We start from the raw sequence: 20,000 nt of genomic DNA on the forward strand, positions 1-20,000 counted from the left end.
TTTGAGCCAGTATCCATGGACTTCATCGGGACCTGGGGCTTTCCAGTTTGGCATTTTCTTTAGTTGGTGTCTGACTGTGTCTGTCGTGATCTCTGTGAATCTTTGTTTTATTCTCCCTGTTTCTTCTTCCTTTACTTCCTGGAGCCATGTTGCATGTTTGTTGTGTGATACCGGATTGCTCCATATGTTTTCCCAGAGTCTCTTACTTGGTTCGGCTTCAGGAATTTCTGGGTGGTTGTCTTCCCCTCTTAGTTGGCTGTATAGTCTTTTCTGGTTGGTTCCGATAGTTTTGTTCTGTTGTATCCCTTATTCCTGTTCGTGTACCGTTGGATCTTATGTGCTTTGGCCTTAAGCCTTTGTTTTACATCTTCTATTGTGTTGTTTAGTCCCCTCTCTTGTACTTTGTATTTTCTTTGTATTATTATTATTATTATTATTATTATTATTATTATTATTTTATTATTATTATTATTATTATTATTATATGTAATGTTTCGTCGATATATATTATTATTTATATATTATATATATGTAAAGATATAGTATGCATATTATATTTATATATATATATATATATACATTAACAAATTATATATATACTAATATATATATATATATATAATAATATTAAGATTAATAATAATATATGTATATGTTTATGCATGTATGTATGTTATGTATGTACCATATTACAACTGTCAATGCTGCTTACTGTTTTTATCATTATTATTATTATTATTATTATTATATTATTATTATTATTGTATTATTATTATTATTATTAATTAATTCATTATTATTTATTTATTTTCGTCGGTTATTCGATCTTTTTAGTAGATCGTAAGGTCGACCTTTTGTGTGCATGTGCATCGATGGGTATTGAGTTTTTTTTTTTTTTTTTTTTTTTTTGCTCTATCACAGTCCTCCAATTCGACTGGGTGGTATTTATAGTGTGGGGTTTGCATCCTGCCATCCTTAGGAGTCCATCACTTTTCTTACTATGTGTGCCGTTTCTAGGATCACACTCTTCTGCATGAGTCCTGGAGCTACTTCAGCCTCTAGTTTTTCTAGATTCCTTTTCAGGGATCTTGGGATCGTGCCTAGTGCTCCTATGTTTATGGGTACAATTTCCACTGGCATATCCCATATCCTTCTTATTTCTATTTTCAGATCTTGATACTTATCCCTTTTTCCCTCTCTTTCTCTTCGACTCTGGTGTCCCATGGTATTGCGACATCAATGAGTGATACTTTCTCCTTGAATTTGTCAATCAACGTCACGTCTGGTCTGTTTGCACGTATCACCCTATCCGTTCTGATACCATAGTCCCCAGAGGATCTTTGCCTGATCGTTTTCTATCACTCCCTCAGGTTGGTGCTCGTACCACTTATTACTGCAAGGTAGCTGAAGTTTCATAGCTGATGTTTCTTGCATAGGCTCCAGTGGAGGGCTTTTGCCACTGAATCATGCCTCTTTTTGTACTGGTTCTGTGCAAGTGCCGGGCATTCGCTTGCTATGTGGTTTATGGTTTCATTTTTCGTATTGCACTTCCTACATATGGGAGAGTTGTTATTTCCGTCTATCGTTCTTTGAACATATCTGGTTCTTAGGGCCTGATCTTGTGCCGCTGTTATCATTCCTTCAGTTTCCTTCTTTAGCTCTCCCTCTGTACTTTGTATTTCTCGTTGATTGTCCTCCCTTGTTTTCTTGCTTCTTAGCCATTTTTTCTTTCTGCCATCTCTTTCAGTTTACTCAAGTCAGATCTCATCACCATGATTTGCTTTTCCAGGCGCCTTTTCCAAGGAGGTTGCTGTTTTGGTTTCTGTTGGGTTGGTTGTGACGGTGGTGTTGTTGTTCGAATCCCCATCAGTTCTGCTACTAATCTTGCTCCTGCATATGTCAAGTTATTTGTTTCTGTGATACTGGTGGTGTGTATTAGGCCCATTATTTCATTGACCTCACTTGTTTTCTCCCTTAATTTATTATTTTATTATTTATTATTATTATTCTTATTATCTTATTATTTTCTATTCTTATTATTATTATTAGATAACAGACCCAAAATTATCGATACCTCGCCAAGAAAGCATCTGAAGAATCATTGTGTGCTGGAAAAAAGTGCGTGTGTTGCGCATTGCTAAATACATGGCGACATTTGCGGAGTACGTGGATGGTTTGCAGTCGAAGTAGCGGTGGAGATGGCGGTATGCCAGTTGCTAAATAAACCTTATCGTTTTCTGTGCCTTATGGCTGGCTGTGAAGTGCAAATGTTTGTCAATCTGCTTCTGTATCGTTATTTTTTTTTTCTTTTTTTCTCTCTCTTTTAATAAATGGGCAGTCTAGTCTGTGGATTCTTGCTTAGGAAGGTTAATTATCATTTTAGGCTTGGTAAATGGGATAGTATTTACATTTAGAATAATAATAATAATAATAATAATAATAATTAATAATAATAATAATAATAATAATAATAATAATAATAATAATAATAATAATAAGCTTTTTCCCATGACAGAGGGTAGCCCCAGAAAAAATGTACAATCCCCACTGACAAGTTCCTCTTCGAATGGATGAATCTGGATGAACCCCAGAGCAGAAAACCTCAACAACATATACATTCATACATCACGGTGCTGTCAATCGTTTATAATAACTCAGACACTTTTGTCTGGTAACATCTAAACCTGTTTAATACGATTTTTTTCCGTAGACGTGTCTACGCACTTTGACCACTGGACGATCGCGAAGTGTTCTTGAGAAGTCCCTGTCGTTAAGTTAGTCCTATTTTCGACGATTTCGTAAAAGCGTGAAGTGAGACATTGGCTACGATCGGGTTATGCTGGCTAGCCGTGGAAGGATGAGACGATAATGATAGTAATTATAACGGTAATGTTGATGATCACCTGCAATTTGTATTCCGTTGTTTTATGAATGGAGATAAAAACAGCTGCGAACCTGCCCTGAACTTGGGCATAGAATGGGACACCCAGAGTAAAGGAACAAGCAAAAATAACAACAAAACAATGACGGACAAAAACAACATCCCTGTCGAAATGTAAGTTTTACTGTCCAGAAAATTCACTGAAAATGTAAAGCACATTTATTAGCCTATCTGTTGTTCGTAGTATTGATATCTCGTCGAAAGGAGAGGTTGGCTCTCTCTCTCTCTCTCTCTCTCTCTCTCTCTCTCTCTCTCTCGCTCAAATGTGATATTTATATTATTTGAGAATTATTACCGGTCCTTCATCTTGGCGTAAGAAGGGGTTGGGAATCTCTCTCTCTCTCTCTCTCTCTCTCTCTCTCTCTCTCTCTCTCTCTCTCCAAAGTAAAATCAAAGCTTAAAAAAGAGAAAAAAACTCACTGCTCCAAAGTGACGTATTCATGGCCATCCACACTCGTCGCAGGCCTCCTGTTCCTCTGCCGGACGTTGTATGCCTCGTGGGGCGCCTGCTGCTGCTGCGGCTGCTCTTGCTGTTGCTGTTGCTGTTGCTGTTGCTGCTGTTGGTACGCCGGCTGCGGGGCATATGCCGTCTGCGGCGCATGCGCGTAGTACTCGTGGGTCTCCTCTTCAGGAGCCGCGTATTGCTGCAGGTGGTTGGTGTCTGTTTCGGCGTAGGCAGCTGCCTGGTCGCTGGCGCTCCCCGTTGTGTCGTAGGTGTAATATTGCTGTGGGCGAGAGGGGGGGCGGGGGGTTGGATTTTGAGATGGGTGGTTTGAAACGGATTCTTGGCTGCTCTGTGAGCAAGAGCCCGTGCTGGAATGACGCCAGCTTGATCACAAGCAACAATATTCATACATGATTTGTTTGTATTTGTTTTTCATTGTTTATTTGCGTGTTTTTTTTTTATCTTTTTTGGGGTTTTAAACATGAAGACAAATTGGAAGGGTAATTCCCTCTCTCCAATATATATATATATATATATATATATATATATATATATATATATATATATATATATATATATATATTAAGGTATCGCAAAAGTAAGCACGTGATTTTGTTTTTAGCTGAACCCGCTGGGAAAGTTGAAAAAAAAAAACAGTGCCAAATATATTCGTGTGTTTTTAACACATCTTTGTGCCCCGAAGATTTGTTAAAAATACACGAAAGTATTTTGCACTATGTCGTTTCATTTTGAGCTTTCCCTGTGGCTTCAACTAATATGTATATATATATATATATATATATATATATATATATATATATATATATATATATATATATATTGTAACTACATATATATTACATATATGTATACTTTTCACAAATGCATGAGCTATTATTACGTGCTACCTAATGCCTTTCTCCTGCCGAGTGAGATAAGTCAGAAAAAAAAAAGAGGTCAGTTAATATAAATTTTTTCTTTGTAAAGGGGCGGATAGGAGAAGAGCCTTAATGCACATATCTTGCACAGGCCAAGTTAAAATAGAATCCTATTTTCAATTCTAATTTAATAATAGTCCAGTTACAAAAGCGCGAACCCAAACACAATGCCCTATTCTTCTTCAGCCAAATGGACATTGGAATAGAACAGAAGCAGATTTTATTATGGGAAATAAAGTGCAGGTCTCAACGGGGAGTTAAAATTTAAGCTTGTAAGAGTCCGGGAACGCAAAGTCATGAAAAGAACTCTGGATTTTAACAGCACATTGATTTAAGTTTCAGTGAAAGTTATTCAGCCATAGATTGTGAGCGTTTGTTGATGTAGTTTTTTTTTATTTTTTTAAACTTTCATCCGTCTAGCCTAAATTTTTGTTGTCTTTTTATTCATATTACTATAGTCATGATAATAGCCGATTATCATAATTACAGGGCTGTGGTCTTGAATCACCGTAAATGAAGATGGTTTTTTTCTATTTTCTCTTTCCCGCAGGTCTTTTGTTTTTTATCGCAGCTCATACAGCAGATGGTTTCCTAGCTCTCCGTTTCTATCGAATCGCGCGTGAGAAGGTTTGTGTAAATGCATGAGAAGTTCTTGCGATATCCCAAAGAAGACGAAAGCACCACCATAAGTTTTTATTTATTTTCGGCAAGAATTCAATCATTTCCATTTTCTGTAAAGAACGCATCTTGAAAGAAGGGCTACAAGCTCGATGTTTCTGCCCAAAGATAAACAGAATTCCGTATCATTTCCTTTTAAAAGGGAACCATTTGCTCTAGCTGATGTTACGCTTTTCTTTACTTTGCACTTGATTCTTCGAAAGGGTTAATGATTTCAATACTTGTCTACTAGCATCAGACGCAAATTCATTCACATTTTATAAAGAGAACATTAATGGTTATGCAGCAAGTGAGTAACGAATGTTGATTTTGTTCGCGTGGCACTTCTCTTACGGGAAGAACTGACAAGTTTAAAACCATTTTGATATTAATAAATTAACGTCTTTTATTAATGAAAAAACTGACGTTTGTTTTGCGCGGTACTTGTCAATCCAATAGAATTGATACATTTCAAATTAATCTGCTAGTCATCATCTCATATTTGTTTACATTTTAAAACAAGTAAAAATGCTATTATTATTCTATATTCAGGTTGAAGTTAACCAAGTTTAAATGGAACTATTCCGGAAAAAATGACAAATTCGAATCACATCCTTTGGAGAGAACGCCTTTAAAAAAAATAACGCGGTAATGATGAGACAGGCAGCTTGACCAGATGGCAGTCAGAGTGACCAAAGACAGTTATCGTCTCTCGTGTTTCAAAGTCGTTTTTGTGAAAGAATTACTGTTTATTAGGAAAATGCTGCTTTGAGAGGAATTGTTTAAGAGGTATTTCTTAACGTACTATAGATTACATAAACATACACTCACAGATATTGGACTAAAGAATACTAGGTCTAGACCTTGAGACTTGAGGCAGTTGTGTGATTAAAAAATGGTCCCACTTGGGGAAAAATCAGTTGATTATGTAAATCAGTACCTATCCATGACGAGAATCATATCCTGGTGTATCTGTGTTTAATGCGAATATAAGAATCATATACCTCAGTGAAATCAGTGAACAATTACTATGAGATTCAAGGCCTCTGTAACACGGTTTTTTCGCAATAACTTTTTATCTATGCATTTCATAAATATAACGCTTATTCAGAATACACATTATATCTACACATAAATTTTGACTATTCTGCATTACGTAGGTTGAATAAATTTGGTATACTTATAATGTAAAAGTGACTTTTTTTGAAGACGGGCCAACTTACTCAGAGAAAAGGTTTCGAACGCACTCGTTACGTAACTTATGACAGCATTTCTTCCCTCTTTCTCGATGGATGATTGGCTATACGTAACGAAGCTATACCTCTGGCAACAATGACATACAAATTTAAATACAAGCAAAGCAGTACACCTTTATGAACTCTGAAACCTCTCCACTGATAATTGTCATAATGAACAAACCAACAAAATATGTTAATAAATACAAAAACACTTCGATTATTAGTCTAACTCCCAAAATAAGTTTCCTAAGAAATTACAGTCTACTTTATAGGCCACAATCAGATTGACAAGATGTAGGGAATAGTTGGTAATTTTCAAAAACATAGTAGACAAGCTTGATTTGATAACTGCTATATCCAATGTCAAGCAATTTTTATTTATTGGCTATCTACCTATTTACTGAGAAAAAAAATAGCCGGTACCGTATTTTGGCTTTAAACCTTCACCAATAATTATCGTCAGAATGATGACTTCATGAGGCTCCACCCACTTCGGCCTCGTTATAATTCAGGATAACACTGAAGGCTATCATGGCCATTGTTGGATTAGAGAATTTAACTTCTGGCTATAAAAACTAATTTCTCGAGTAGTTGTAAGAAGTGCTAAATGATCCTCAAGGATCCCAGCAGGCCTAAACGTTTAATTCATGTATATTACAGCTCTTACTACTGTTGCGGCACTACTGCTACAGTAGTATTGCTACGCTAGCACAGATACCCCACCCACATCTATGTATCATTCTGCCACTCATAAAGTCTTTGGGTTTCAGAGCCGATGGAACAAGGTGAATGAGTTTCTGTCTGGTGGATGGGCGGGGCAACATTTCGTCAAACGGTGTTTACCTTACTTACGTAATGAATGTTTTTCGACTCTTGACTCGTAATCATTGGCCATGGCGTCGGCTAGATAATTTTTACTCTATAAAAATTAAAACTATCGGGTTTAGGTTATTGATAATGCTGACAAAATTTGTGTGTGGTTGTTAAATATACATATGTCAACTTTCAGCTACATCCGATGCTTTGATAAGGAGCAAAGTCCAAAAAACAGTGTTACATAGGCCCTGAATCTCATAGTAGTAAAGTCGTTTCGTACCTGGCCGTTGTGGGTGTAGATCCCCGAGTCATCGTAGTCGTACCCGTAGTGGTGTTGGTAGCCCTGGTTGTTCTTGTCCGCCCAGGCCTCCGCCGAAGGTTCTGGAGTACTCCACCAGCTGAAGAGGTCGCTCAGAGAGGGAAGCCCCGCCCATCCGTTGTTCCCTGTTCGTCTGGAAGGGAGTGGGGGAGATCATGAAAATGTGAAATTTAGTTCTTTCTTGTGACATATTATGAATCGGTGTTCGTTTTTTATAGGTTAAATCAAGGATAATGTTCTTAACCTTGTAGTTACATCATTGTTATGGTTGTCCTCTGCTAGAGTAAAATAAACAATTAATGAAACGAACTGTATCAAAAATAGCCAGTGAAATTGAATTAGTGACGCCTGATGGCATGCCTGCTAAGTAAAGTTTACAAGTCAGCCAGACCATCATGACTATGATGTATAACTCTGTGTGTGTGTGTGAGAGAGAGAGAGAGAGAGAGAGAGAGAGAGAGAGAGAGAGAGACTTGTAAGATTAACGTAACAAACAAAAGCCTCACATTAGTTTGTAGTCTGATTACCACGCTCTTATTCCTTCATCAAATATTTGAAATTCTGCCATACTATTTGATTGAGACGGCCTAATGCCAGCCAGCACTTTCTCATGCTTCTTCACGTATTCACCGACCTACATCTGACTTCTTGGACCGTATTATCCATTACCGCTTAAACCAGATGCCTAAAGTTTGTATGGCAAGATTTTAAGTTTAATATTTTGTAAGGATACACTCATCATGTTGACTTCGTAGACAGTTCCTAGTGTCCCTTTGCCGCTCACATCAGAGTACTAAGTTCTCGAAGATTCTAAGAATTTAATCTTTCAGGAATGAGGAGGCTTAATGTAATTGTTATTGCAGTTATTATCATTACTGACATTCTCAATTTGATATTTCATTTTTCCGACATCTTTATATCTGTTTAGTTCTCTAATACATTCAGAATCTATATGCCCTCCTTCTCATTTCCAGTTTTATTTTTATTTATTTTTCTTTCTTTTCTTTTTTTTTTGGGGGGGAGGCTAGTTTATATTGCCTGCATATTCCACCATGCGCAGTGGACACGCGCATGCACCTGAAAGGGTTGTGCAGACGAGCAAACAAGGTTATTAGGCTAAACAAAGACCGGGGGTTTTATACTTAGGAAAGTATGTTGCTGTGACTTCGATGGTTTGTGTGTGTGTGTCAATTTCAGTGTGTTCCACTTTGGCCACACTTCCATTGAGCCCAAAGGTGTAACACCTTTGAGGCCACCCCTTTCCACGTTTACCCTGTGGGAATCAGCCATCACTGGATTTTGATGTTCTTTACCTTTATCGAAAAGCCTTCGAATTTTGTTCCATCTTCTGTTTTTCCTGACTTTCACAACTTCTCATTCTTTTAAAGGCAGAATGACTCCAATTCATTCCTCCTTATTCTCTCTCTCTCTCTCTCTCTTCTCTCTCTTCTCGTCTCTCTCTCTCTCTCTCTCTCTCTCTCTCTCTCTCTCTCTCTCTCCAGTCCTGGGCTAGACGGGGAATTTGGATGATCCGCCCACTGGTCTAGCAATCTATAAAAACGAATGCGACTATAAAAAAAACTCGATGACTCTATTTGGTCGTTGTTTTTAAATTGCTGTAGCGAATGTGCCCAGCATATTTGCGCGCGCACACACCCTTATTTAATGAAGTCACGTGCATCTACTGTGATTTTTTAAACATTATATACAGCATATATATATATATATATAATATATATATACATATATATATATATATAATATATATTATATATATATATCTATATATATGTGTGTGTGTGTGTGTGTGTGTGTGTGTGTGTGTGTGTGTGTGTGTGTGTGTGTATGATTATATTTGTGTTGTGCACATTCACGCACATCCATGTATTGAACGCATATTGCATAGAATTAAGAAGTATACAAGCACAGTTATGTAAATACGCAAAATTGATACACTCATATCAACGTGGCAGTATTCTCATTGTAATGAATAGACTAAATAGGATTTGTATCTTCAAAGTAGTTGGAATATTAAATGATATCACATGGCCTATTTCACTGTCAGCATTGCTACTGTTGAGGGCGTATTTCCTTGTCATCCAAACTCTCCGATATGATACAAGATGAAAAATAAAGTTAGTCATTTCCAGTCTTCACAAATGCGCGTAGGATACTTTTTTAAATGCATAACTCATTTCGAAAATGCACTTGACTTCCCAAAAATTAAAAACGACCTCTTTATGGTTTTTGCCGCCTTTATGATGATAAATAAATATTTGAATAAATAAATAAATAAAACCAGCAATTCACGAACAGTTACCTTGCACTGCGTGACACGATTTCAACCGGAAGTTGAGAGCAGTTTCAACCCACCAGACGGCTATTTTCTTTATATATTTTTTTCTTTTATTGATGACACCCTCACTTCAAGGTCATTTGTCGGTTTTGTTTGCTGTTCAAAATGCTAGGTAGGTTCGCATCTTTTTGTTTATGTATCAAGTGTAAGATTATTCGTTACGTTGACGAAGATATAGAGCGATTAGTTTAAGTATTTATGTCTACGTTAAGCAACGCTGGATTTGATCAAAACTTGGATGTGGGAGGCTACCGTGATGTTCACTTACATCGCAGTGTCTTTAATAATGAAGTAAGCCAAGAAATGAGACTTATCAGTGCTTGGAATAGTGACCAGCAGTGAATGCAAGACAGTGACATGTTCACTACAAGGCAAAAGTCTCACTCAAACAACGTGATATCACAACAGAATGTAGAATCTGATGCTGTGAAAAGCGAGTAACTCGCTAATACTCGCGGAGCGAGCGTCATTAGGGACTATAGGAGGATCCTTCAACCCATTACCATTACAATCAGCCACTGGAATTACCGGCAAACGCTCCTCCAGGGCCACCGTAATGACAGTCCACCACGAGCAATTACCTGAGAATGACGGGAGCCACCGGAACTGCGAATATGGCCGTCATGGCCATCAGCCCGGCCAGTCCGACCCCGGCGATTCCAGCCAGGTCGTTCGTCTCGATGGACATCTGCGAGAAGTCTGGAAGGTACTCCATCAGCTTCGACCCAGTGCCTAGTTCTCCGAACTGGAAACGAAATGGGAAGGATGATGGAGTGAAATTAGGTTTTCTTTGGGCGATTTGCGACGGAGTAAGATATATATATTTACATAAGATTTGTTCCAGATAAGTCAATTCTCGTGTTCTCCTGGATTCGATAAGGTTGCCACTGAAATGAAGCTTGTGCCGAGATGTTATTGTTTTGTTTAGAATTACTATAGGGCATTATTGTGAAGTTACTCAGAATAAATTTCAAGCCGGTAATATATGAGTCAAAACTCCTGAAATTAGAACAGACGGGTAAGATATAATAATAATAATAATAATAATAAATAATAATAATAATAATAATATAATAATAATAATAATAATAATAATAATGATACATTGTTCTCAGGTAAAGCTGCCTGGAAAGAAAATAATGATTTTTAAACAATTTGTCTCTTTTTAGTGGATTTTCCGAACGACAATAAATTTAAGTGCAATCTTCAACAAGAGTGAAATTCATGAAGCAAAACTCCTTCAGTCATAAATTTTGATATATAGATATATATATATTATATATATATATGTGTGTGTGTGTGTGTGTGTGTGTGTGTATATCCCAAAACAAGAGCCAAAGTCAGCAATACCTGTTCGGCAGACGCTGGCACATAATCCAATTTGTCGCCGTCGGTACGCGAGGAATTCTTGGCTGTCGCATTCTGATTGACGGAAGAAGCCTCTTCGCCGCTGTCTAATCTGACATCGATGGGCGTGGTCACGTCGCTGTCACCCTCCTGGACGCTCTCTTCTTCTTCTTCTTCATCTTCTTCTCCACCTTCTTCACCCTTTTTCTCTGCGAGAGGGGCACTCGGTTCCTCCTTAGCGTCCTCCTTCTTCTTGGTTCCTTCGTCACCGGTGCCGAGGGCGTTCGAGATGAGCTTCGCCAGGTTGGAAGCTATCGGGGACGCCAGGATGGAAGGGGCTTCGAAGGTGATCTGGGGCGCCCTGGCCGAGATGGAGGAGGAGGAGGACGACGACGACATCGAGGACGACCTTGACGACTCTTCAACAGAAGAGGCTTCAGGGAAGGCCTCTATTCTCCTCTCGAGGTCCGACAGGAAGTCCTTCACGCCCTCGGCGTGGCACGCGACGGACAGCATGAGTAGGATCCCAACGACTGGAGGGAAATGAATGAGGGAGGAAAATCAGTGAGGGGGAAAATCAATAAGGGAGGAAAATCAATAAGGGGAAAAGGGAATAAGAGGGGAAAACCAATAAGGGAGCAATGATTAACGGAGGAAAATCAATGAGGGGAGAAAATTTATGTAGAAGGAAAATCAATAAAGGAGGAAAAGGAATAAGGGAGAAAAATCAATAAGGGGAAAAGGAATAAGGGAGGAAAACCAATAAGGGGGAAAAGGAATAAGGGAGGAAATTCAATAAGGGAAGAAAATCAATAAGGGGGAAATGTATAAGCGAGGAAATTCAATAAGGGAGGAAATTCATTAAGAGAGGAAAATCAGTAAGGTATGAACATCAATAAGGGAGGAAAATCAATAAGGGGGAAAAGCAATAAGGTATGAAAATCAATATGGGAGGAAAATCAATAAGGGAGGATAATCAGTAAGAGATGAAACTTAATAAGGGAAAAACATCAACAAGGGAGGAAAATCAATCAGAATGTGAGGGTTGCAAAGTGGTTCTTTTCGTTTAAAAAGCAGTAATTTCGCGGCCATGTCAAAATTTCCGACTGTATTTTAGAGACCTTTCATTGTTGCTCATTTAATAACTGTTAGGATTAATGGCTCACTTTTTTTTACATTTTATAGTGTGAATCCTTATAAATATATCTGACAGTTTTAATGTGTCCATCTAAATTTGAATATATATATATATATATGTATATATATATATATATACATGTATATATAAATATAAATATATATATATATACATTTGTCCATATTTTTCCAAAATTAGATGGACACATTAAAACTGTCAGATATATTTATAAGGATTCACACTATAAAATATATAAAAAAAAGTGAGACATTAATCCTAACAGGTTATTAAGTTAGTAACAATGGAACAGAATCTCTAAAATACAGACTGAAATATATATATATATATATATATATATATATATATATATATATATATATATATATATATATATATATATATATATAATATATATATATCTGTATATAAGTATTTAAATGTTAATGGCTTTCATTCGTCATTAAAAAAATCAACCCGGCAATTTAAAAAAATGTTGGTAGGATATAAGGAAAACTGGCAATCAGGATCGTTAAATTTCAGTCATTTGTATGAAAAATATTTGTATGTAAAACTGTGAGCCTTTGCTCTCTGTGACAAACTCCCCCAATTTCCTGGATTATTTTTGGAAGGAGTCTTTTCGGCTGTTATTTGTGTATGCTATTTTTCAACAACAGTCTCCCTTTCCCCGTTTTCTCTTCAGATTAACGTGAATTGTTGCCTCTCCTTGCTTCAAGGAGTTTCTTATCAAATAATGAACTTTTAATGAAATTAGAACAGACTTTCGCGTGAGTCTACCCTATTTTGTACATTGCCTCTGCGCGGGAAGCTCTTATTTGTAACAAAACTAAAATTCCGTAAGTCAGGGGGCCATACAAAAACAGCAGAGACAGAGAAGAGACAGGCAGGACATTGCCTGTCATCAGGAATCCAATATTTAAAACAGGTTTATGATTTCGAAGGTCAGAGAGAAAGCGGAAAGATCCTTCCGGCTAAGCCCTCTCCTCCCTGTGGGCGCTGCCACCTGACGTGCAGTTAACAACCAGGTATGTTATATGGCAGCAGATGATATGCCAGCCTTTCGCCCCCCTTACAACGGGCACAAAACTCGCCAGGTCAAGGCGACAGCAGCTGCACTTGCCAGGTCGTGCAGCTGCCGCTAGTTCAGTCGTACAAAACAAGCTTTCTTTAGTTAATGAGGATGATTGGCCGTGACAGTAACCCATATTTTTTTAATTGATTAGTTTTGCGCGCTGGTTCCTAGGTTTGCAAAGGAAGCTTCCACAAGATCTAGAGAGAATGACAGGTAAACAACATATGCCTAATTAGTGGCGAATGACAGGAATATTAGATGCAGCAACCTTCATTAAGCTGACGAATGTCGGTTCCGTTTGGACTGCGAAGGAATTTATCAGTGACGTGGCGAAGTACTTAACGATACAAGAGAAAATGGACCTGCGCTTCCGGTTTTGCTGGTAATGGTAATAAATTAGGTCACTGAAAAGAGAGAGAGAGAGAGAGAGAGAGAGAGAGAGAGAGAGAGAGAGAGAGAGAGAGAGAGAGAGAGAGAGAGAGATGCTAAGAATTAAGAGCGGCCTGAAACAGGATAAATTTTGTTAAATTATTGATTTTTTCGTAAAATGTGACCAAGGTATGGGAACCTGGACAAAGACAGAAAAACAGGAGAGAGAGAGAGAGAGAGAGAGAGAGAGAGAGAGAGAGAGAGAGAGAGAGAGAGCAAATAAATTCTACCACCGTGACAAAACAAGAGTTCCTGTAGTACCATACAACAGCGAGACCTGTGTGAAAACACGTACAAAAAGCACACAATAGAATTCCTCCGTTCCTTGTTGATTGGGTACAATGGCTTTCCATGGCTGTCATTTCACGGCCATTTTAATCGATTTAGTGGGTTACGGCAATTGCTACCTAATTCAGCGATGTACTTGTAAATACAGCTGGCATTATATTACGGTTGCTTTGATCGGTATAGCACCCGTCGTTATAGATGTGTGATAGCCAATTGACGTCTAATTGTCGCCACTTAACTGCGAGTTTGACGGTGAATGAAAAAATTAGTGTTTTTATTATATCATTTGGGAAACACTCTCTATCGCGAGAGTATAATGTTCTAAGAGGTCCACAATAATAAAAAATGTTGCGAGTTCGTGTATAATTTAAAAACCCTTTACAAAGCTTTCGAACCCTTCCCTGGGTTCATCTTCATTCCAAATGAATGATGAGGCACAACATGTACTGAGGTGAATTTGAAAATAAATAAACAAACAGCGTCGCTGAAGATTGTTGACACCGGTCGTTAGCTCGTTTATGGACCAGGTGATGAAGAAGAGGGCAGTTAACTCCAACTAGGTTATTTCTTCTCCCCTATCAATCCTTCTGGCTGCAATTCTGTTCGATCTTCGCAATGGTTGTTGCAACGTTACAGGAAGTCCTTCATCCGGGGGCGTAGATTGGGCACCGTTTTTAAATTATACACGAACCCGCAACATTTTTTATTATTGTGGACCTCTTAGAAGATAAATTGTCTAATACTTGCTCAGCAAGATTCCACCGAATGGCATTAAGAAAGAAAGACAATAATGTATTTGCAGGAACCCTCAAACAAGGGACGTTAACGCGAAAATATATAATAACAAAAAAGAAAAAAAGATTACTGGGGTCCAGTGGTGGATTGTGTATCTGATAGTCTTTCGATTTCCCAGAATCAGAAAATTCTCTCAAGGGAGGAGGCGGGTAATTCCACGTGCATTTGTTACGTCAAGCATTGCTAATAATAGTAATTATGAACGTATCTTCTAATCCCACGCTATGCATATTTTACGTCAAGCAATTCAACTAAGAATAATTATTGCCATCATTAATATCATTAACATTATCATCGCAAGCATCTCAATTACACCTCCATTATTCACGCGTTATGAACACATCACGCCCAATGCTTTGAACCACTTCATTCTTCGTGCACCAACTCTCACAAAAAAAAAGAGAAAATAAAAGCATGATCCGACCTCCAGCTTATTCGGGACGCGTGCTAAAATCTACAGTCAAATAGATCGTTGTTTCACTAACTAAAATGAAAATAAATACGCCATATTAGAAATAATTTTCTGTACTGTTTAACATTCACATTATTTATATTTTACATTTTCATTCTAATAACTAAATCATAATACCCTTTCCTAAAATTCCTGCATCTTTAACTCAACGCAAAACAGCTTTTCAGACCTTTTTATGCTTTCCTACAGGCCAACAAGAACAAGAACAACAAAATAGCTTGTAGGCTTAATCTCCAAGTATAAGCGAAAATCACGCCTCACTCAGTAAGGCGTCGATGGTGTGTGTTTACGACTCAATCAGGACGCAATCTGACATAATTACTCGCGTAGTGCAGACCTCGAAGGGTCACTGAGCCGGGATAATAAAATATTTAGCGGTCGCGATGTTGGGTCAGGATGTGGATTGACCGATTGGCCTACAAACGGGGTTTTCCTAGATATCTGTTTGTGCTTTTGTCTTGATGAACGATGACTTTGTACCTACTAGTCTTTCGGCGCCTCAGTGGCGTTGTCGGTATGGTGTTGGCGTGCCACCTCGGTTGCCGCGAGTTCGATTCTCGGGCATTCCATAGAGGAGTGAGAGATATGTATTTCTGGTGATGGAAGTTTACTCTCGACGTGGCTCGGAAGTCACGTAAAGCCGTTGGTCCCGTTGCTGAATAACCACTGGTTCCATACAAAGTAAAATCAAGCAAACAAAATAGTCTTTCAGCCAATATGAGCCATTTAACCCCTTTCATTCCTATCACGGAACCTCCGTTCATATTCTGTCTTCCCTCTAACTTTCCACCCTCCTCTACCAATTGTTTCATAGTGTAACTGCTGCGTTTTCCTTTGTTCCACATTTTAAACCTATTGCTCTTAATTTTCCTTCCAGGTTTGAATGACTTCATATGTCCCAGCGCTTGGCCTTCAGCCTAAATTGGATATTCTATCCAGCTATTTTGCGTCCTTGTTTTTATCTAGTTCCCATAAATCTAACTCTCTGATTCAATTTACCGTCTGACTGTTATGAATCTATCTATCTGGCCCAAACACGTGATTTTCCTAGACTTCCGTTTATGCGTAGGTACGTCTTTGTGAATGATGACTTGGAGTCTGTTAAGGCCTGTCCACACTAGCGGGCATACCCGTCGGGCACTTCCAGCAGTTTAGATTTTCTCTCACTTCTGAAGCAGTGTTACCAGACAGTCGCGTCGTTCTGGCTCCATACTCGGTCGGTCGGTCAGTATAGCGGAACGGGTTATGGGAACAATGTTTGCTCGTCGGGGCGGTGCCCGCTAGTGTGGATAGGGCCTTAGTCTGCTTGCCTATTTGAGCAAATTTCTTTTTCTGTAGCTAACAGCATACATCAGTCTATCTTTATGACTCAGTATACTTCCTATTTATCTCTCTGTCGGGGGTTTGTTACTATTTGTCGAAAATTCAGATAAGAGAATGTTTTGTTTACTAAATTCTGTTATCTTGCTACTCGTATCTGTTTCTCTTACGTAATTCTTGCCTTGCTATCTATCTGAATCTCTTATGGTAGCTGTCTGTGTATCTATCAGTCTGTTTTATCTATACGTTGTGCTTTACTGCTGACTTGTATTTGTGTATTTCAGTATGAAATCTCTTTATCCAAATGATAGGTTTTACTGTTTAGCTATTTGTGTGTTATAGTTTACTATGTATGCATGTGATTATGAATCTGTTTGATGCATTCCGTTATTTTTCCGTTTATTTGATGTACTTTTTCCTAAATTATTATCTCTCTGCCTATTTGGGTACCCCGTGGGTGGGTATTGACGTCAGTGCACCTAATGCGGTGCACTGTAGTCATTCGCTTAAGGATTTTTTGCAGTGTCCCTTCGTCCCCTAGCTGCAACCCCCTTTCGTTCATTTTACTGTAACTCCTTTCATATTCTCTTTCTTCCATCATACTTTCCACTCTCTCCTAATATTTGATTCATGGTGCAGCTCCAAACCTTGTACTGTCAATTTCCATTTCTTCGCTGAATGACCTCATAGGTCCCAACGCTTGGGCTTTTGCCTAAATTCCATCCATCCATCTATCTATCTGGGTAGTTATCAGGCTACTCTAATAGACTGTACTAATGTGATGAGTTCGTTACAAAAGAATAATCATCATTCTTCCTTACAGCAGCCTTAACATTTCAATTTCACTTTTTGTTTCAATGTTTCCTCTTTTCAAATTACTTTTCTTCCTTACAGAAGCAGGAAGGTCTCCCGCCTCCCCCTCTCTCTCCTACTTATTATTGTTATTATTATCTTCCTAGCACTATTACTGCGATGTCGCGACAAGGAAGGCTACCGGTGGCTGACGAATGTGTGTCGTGACCTGGCCCCTGACGCTGTTTTGTATTGTTGCGCTGGTGGTGAATTTAATGCTTAGTTTATTATAATTATTATTATTATTATTTACAAACGTTGGACATTCTTAAAGGACGCGTATGATTGTGATTAATTATTACTCGTAATGTGTACACATTTATAGAACAATCTATGGATATATTAGAATGGAAAAGGTTGGAAAAAAACTAAATACTGGTAATGAAAAGTACATAACGAGGGGTTAGATGCTTCCTTAAGCGAAGCAAATAAACTAAACTCCGTTAGACTTCATGAGTTACAAACACGAGCGTCAGTCAACCGGTTTGTGCAATGTCTCACGGCCTTCCCTTCCTGTATGTGGAATTCCCTTCCGTGAATCATTAAACCAGTCTCTTTTTCAATCCGCCATCTCTAAAAGGGGTCAAGTTTCGGTGGGCAGCCGTGCCCCTAAAAATGAAATCCGATAAAGAGAAATTTATTCCCTGTCGTTAACGGAAATTCTTATTGTGTTAAATGGCGAGATTTGGCAAGTCACTCAAATTAATGCCAAAGGTCGCTAGACGGAAAACCCTCTATTTGGACTATTGGTTTTTATCTTTTTTTTTCATTTTTTGTTGTTGTTTTTCGACTTTCAGACACTAAATGTAGGTTAGTTTTTTCCACTGGGATTTTTGGAAACTTTCACAACTCTTTTACATTTATCGTTGGCTCTAAAATACGATGATTTGTTAGAGAGATTTAGATCTCATCTCTTAAAGAATTACTTCCGCATTTGCCTTTGGTTATTCCTGCCTTGTCTTTCTCAGTATTTATTTCGTTTACCTATAATTCATCTGCCATTGTATATTTCATCGTCATTACTTTGTTTTTATGTAAACTGTTCAGTCGTTTTTGTACATACGACCATTATTGTGCTTTGACAAAAGCGTACAAACGCTGAAAAGACTCGGTCTTTAGACAACTCTCTCTCTCTCTCTCTCTCTCTCTCTCTCTCTTCTCTCTCTCTGTCTGTCTTGTAGAAAATAGATATATTGTCGATAGAATAAGTATTATGAATTTTATTTTCGTATGTTTGTATAAAGATGGATACATCAAAATGCTTATGTCACGAGAACACACACTAATAAGAAAACTATTTAACAATACTTGTTTATATATATATATATATATATATATATATATATATATATATATATATATATGTATATATTACACTCATTTGCATATAATGTATATAGTTTCATTTATATTCATGGGGATGTTAATAATAGTAATGTGTATATATAATATGAATAATTTATATACTATAAATATGTGTGTGGACCACATTATCCTGTTGTTCGGGTCCCCATCAAAGCAGGGGGTAACGTTCTTAAAGCAACTTAACGGTGCTTTCAGTCTAAACAAAAGAAAAAATCTCTCTCTCTCTCTCTCTCTCGTCTCTCTCCTCTCTCTCTCTCCTTCCTCTCTCTCTCTCTCATGTTCCTTAGCGAAACGCGCACCAAGTCCTTGCACTTTGTTGCAAGCAGCAATGAATCAACATGAAAGACGAATGTATTACATCACAACCCTGTAACTTACTCCCCAGCCCCCTACCTGTATAAAAATACGACGATGCTTAACTCTGAAGACTGTAATTGATGATGTGAGGTTCACTTTATCATCTCACATAGCGTCAACTCGAGATCGTAACGGTTACTTTATACGGATTGTCTTTTACGTATTTATTCAATATTACTTTTGAATTAATTATATTTATTATATATATATATATATATTATATATATAATATATATATATATATATATAATATATTATATATATACAAATATATATATACATGTATATATATATATATAAATAAAATATCCACAGGTGAAAAATCAGAGACAGGGTGTAGGTCCTGACCGGTTTCGACTTTATTCCCAAGCCATTGACGAGTATATTGTGAATTTTAGCCAAATGAGTTTCGAAAGCCACTCCTACCTTGACACCCGCCTGTTGGTATCGGATGTGCAGTCTCAAACGCTTGTGTGTATGTTCGTCAGTATACTATCTCTGTAGTGTGTGTATATATATATATATATATATATATCTTATATTATATATATATATATATATATATATATATAAATATACATATATATATTATATATATAATATATGCTAATATATATATATATATTTGTGACTTCTAATACTGTGAATCAGTCCTTCGTCAATGGCTTGGAAATAAAGTCGAAACCGGCCAGGACCTTCACCCTGTCTCTTATCTTTCACCGCTGTGGATATTTGGTCTTCTGTGATAGATGAATCAACAGTGTTAAAGTTATTATGATTATATATATATATATATATATATATATAATATATATATATATATCTATATTATAATTA

The 20,000-nt window shown here is 37.5% G+C and overlaps 1 protein-coding gene across 1 annotated transcript in view; it reads right to left on the reverse strand.

Moving 5' to 3' along the window:
- Positions 1-20,000, reverse strand: part of LOC135205809 (ecdysone-induced protein 74EF-like) — a 42,020-nt gene that overhangs the window by 16,318 nt on the left and 5,702 nt on the right. The window contains exons 2-5 of the mRNA XM_064236966.1: positions 11,061-11,590; positions 10,292-10,455; positions 7,316-7,487; positions 3,362-3,666 (exon numbers count right to left, since the gene is read on the reverse strand). Of these exons, the coding sequence (XP_064093036.1) occupies positions 3,362-3,666; positions 7,316-7,487; positions 10,292-10,455; positions 11,061-11,590 (1,171 nt within the window). The remainder of the gene's footprint in view (positions 1-3,361; positions 3,667-7,315; positions 7,488-10,291; positions 10,456-11,060; positions 11,591-20,000) is intronic.

Source organism: Macrobrachium nipponense, chromosome 24, assembly GCF_015104395.2.
Source record: "Macrobrachium nipponense isolate FS-2020 chromosome 24, ASM1510439v2, whole genome shotgun sequence".
NCBI classification, from domain to species: domain Eukaryota; kingdom Metazoa; phylum Arthropoda; class Malacostraca; order Decapoda; family Palaemonidae; genus Macrobrachium; species Macrobrachium nipponense.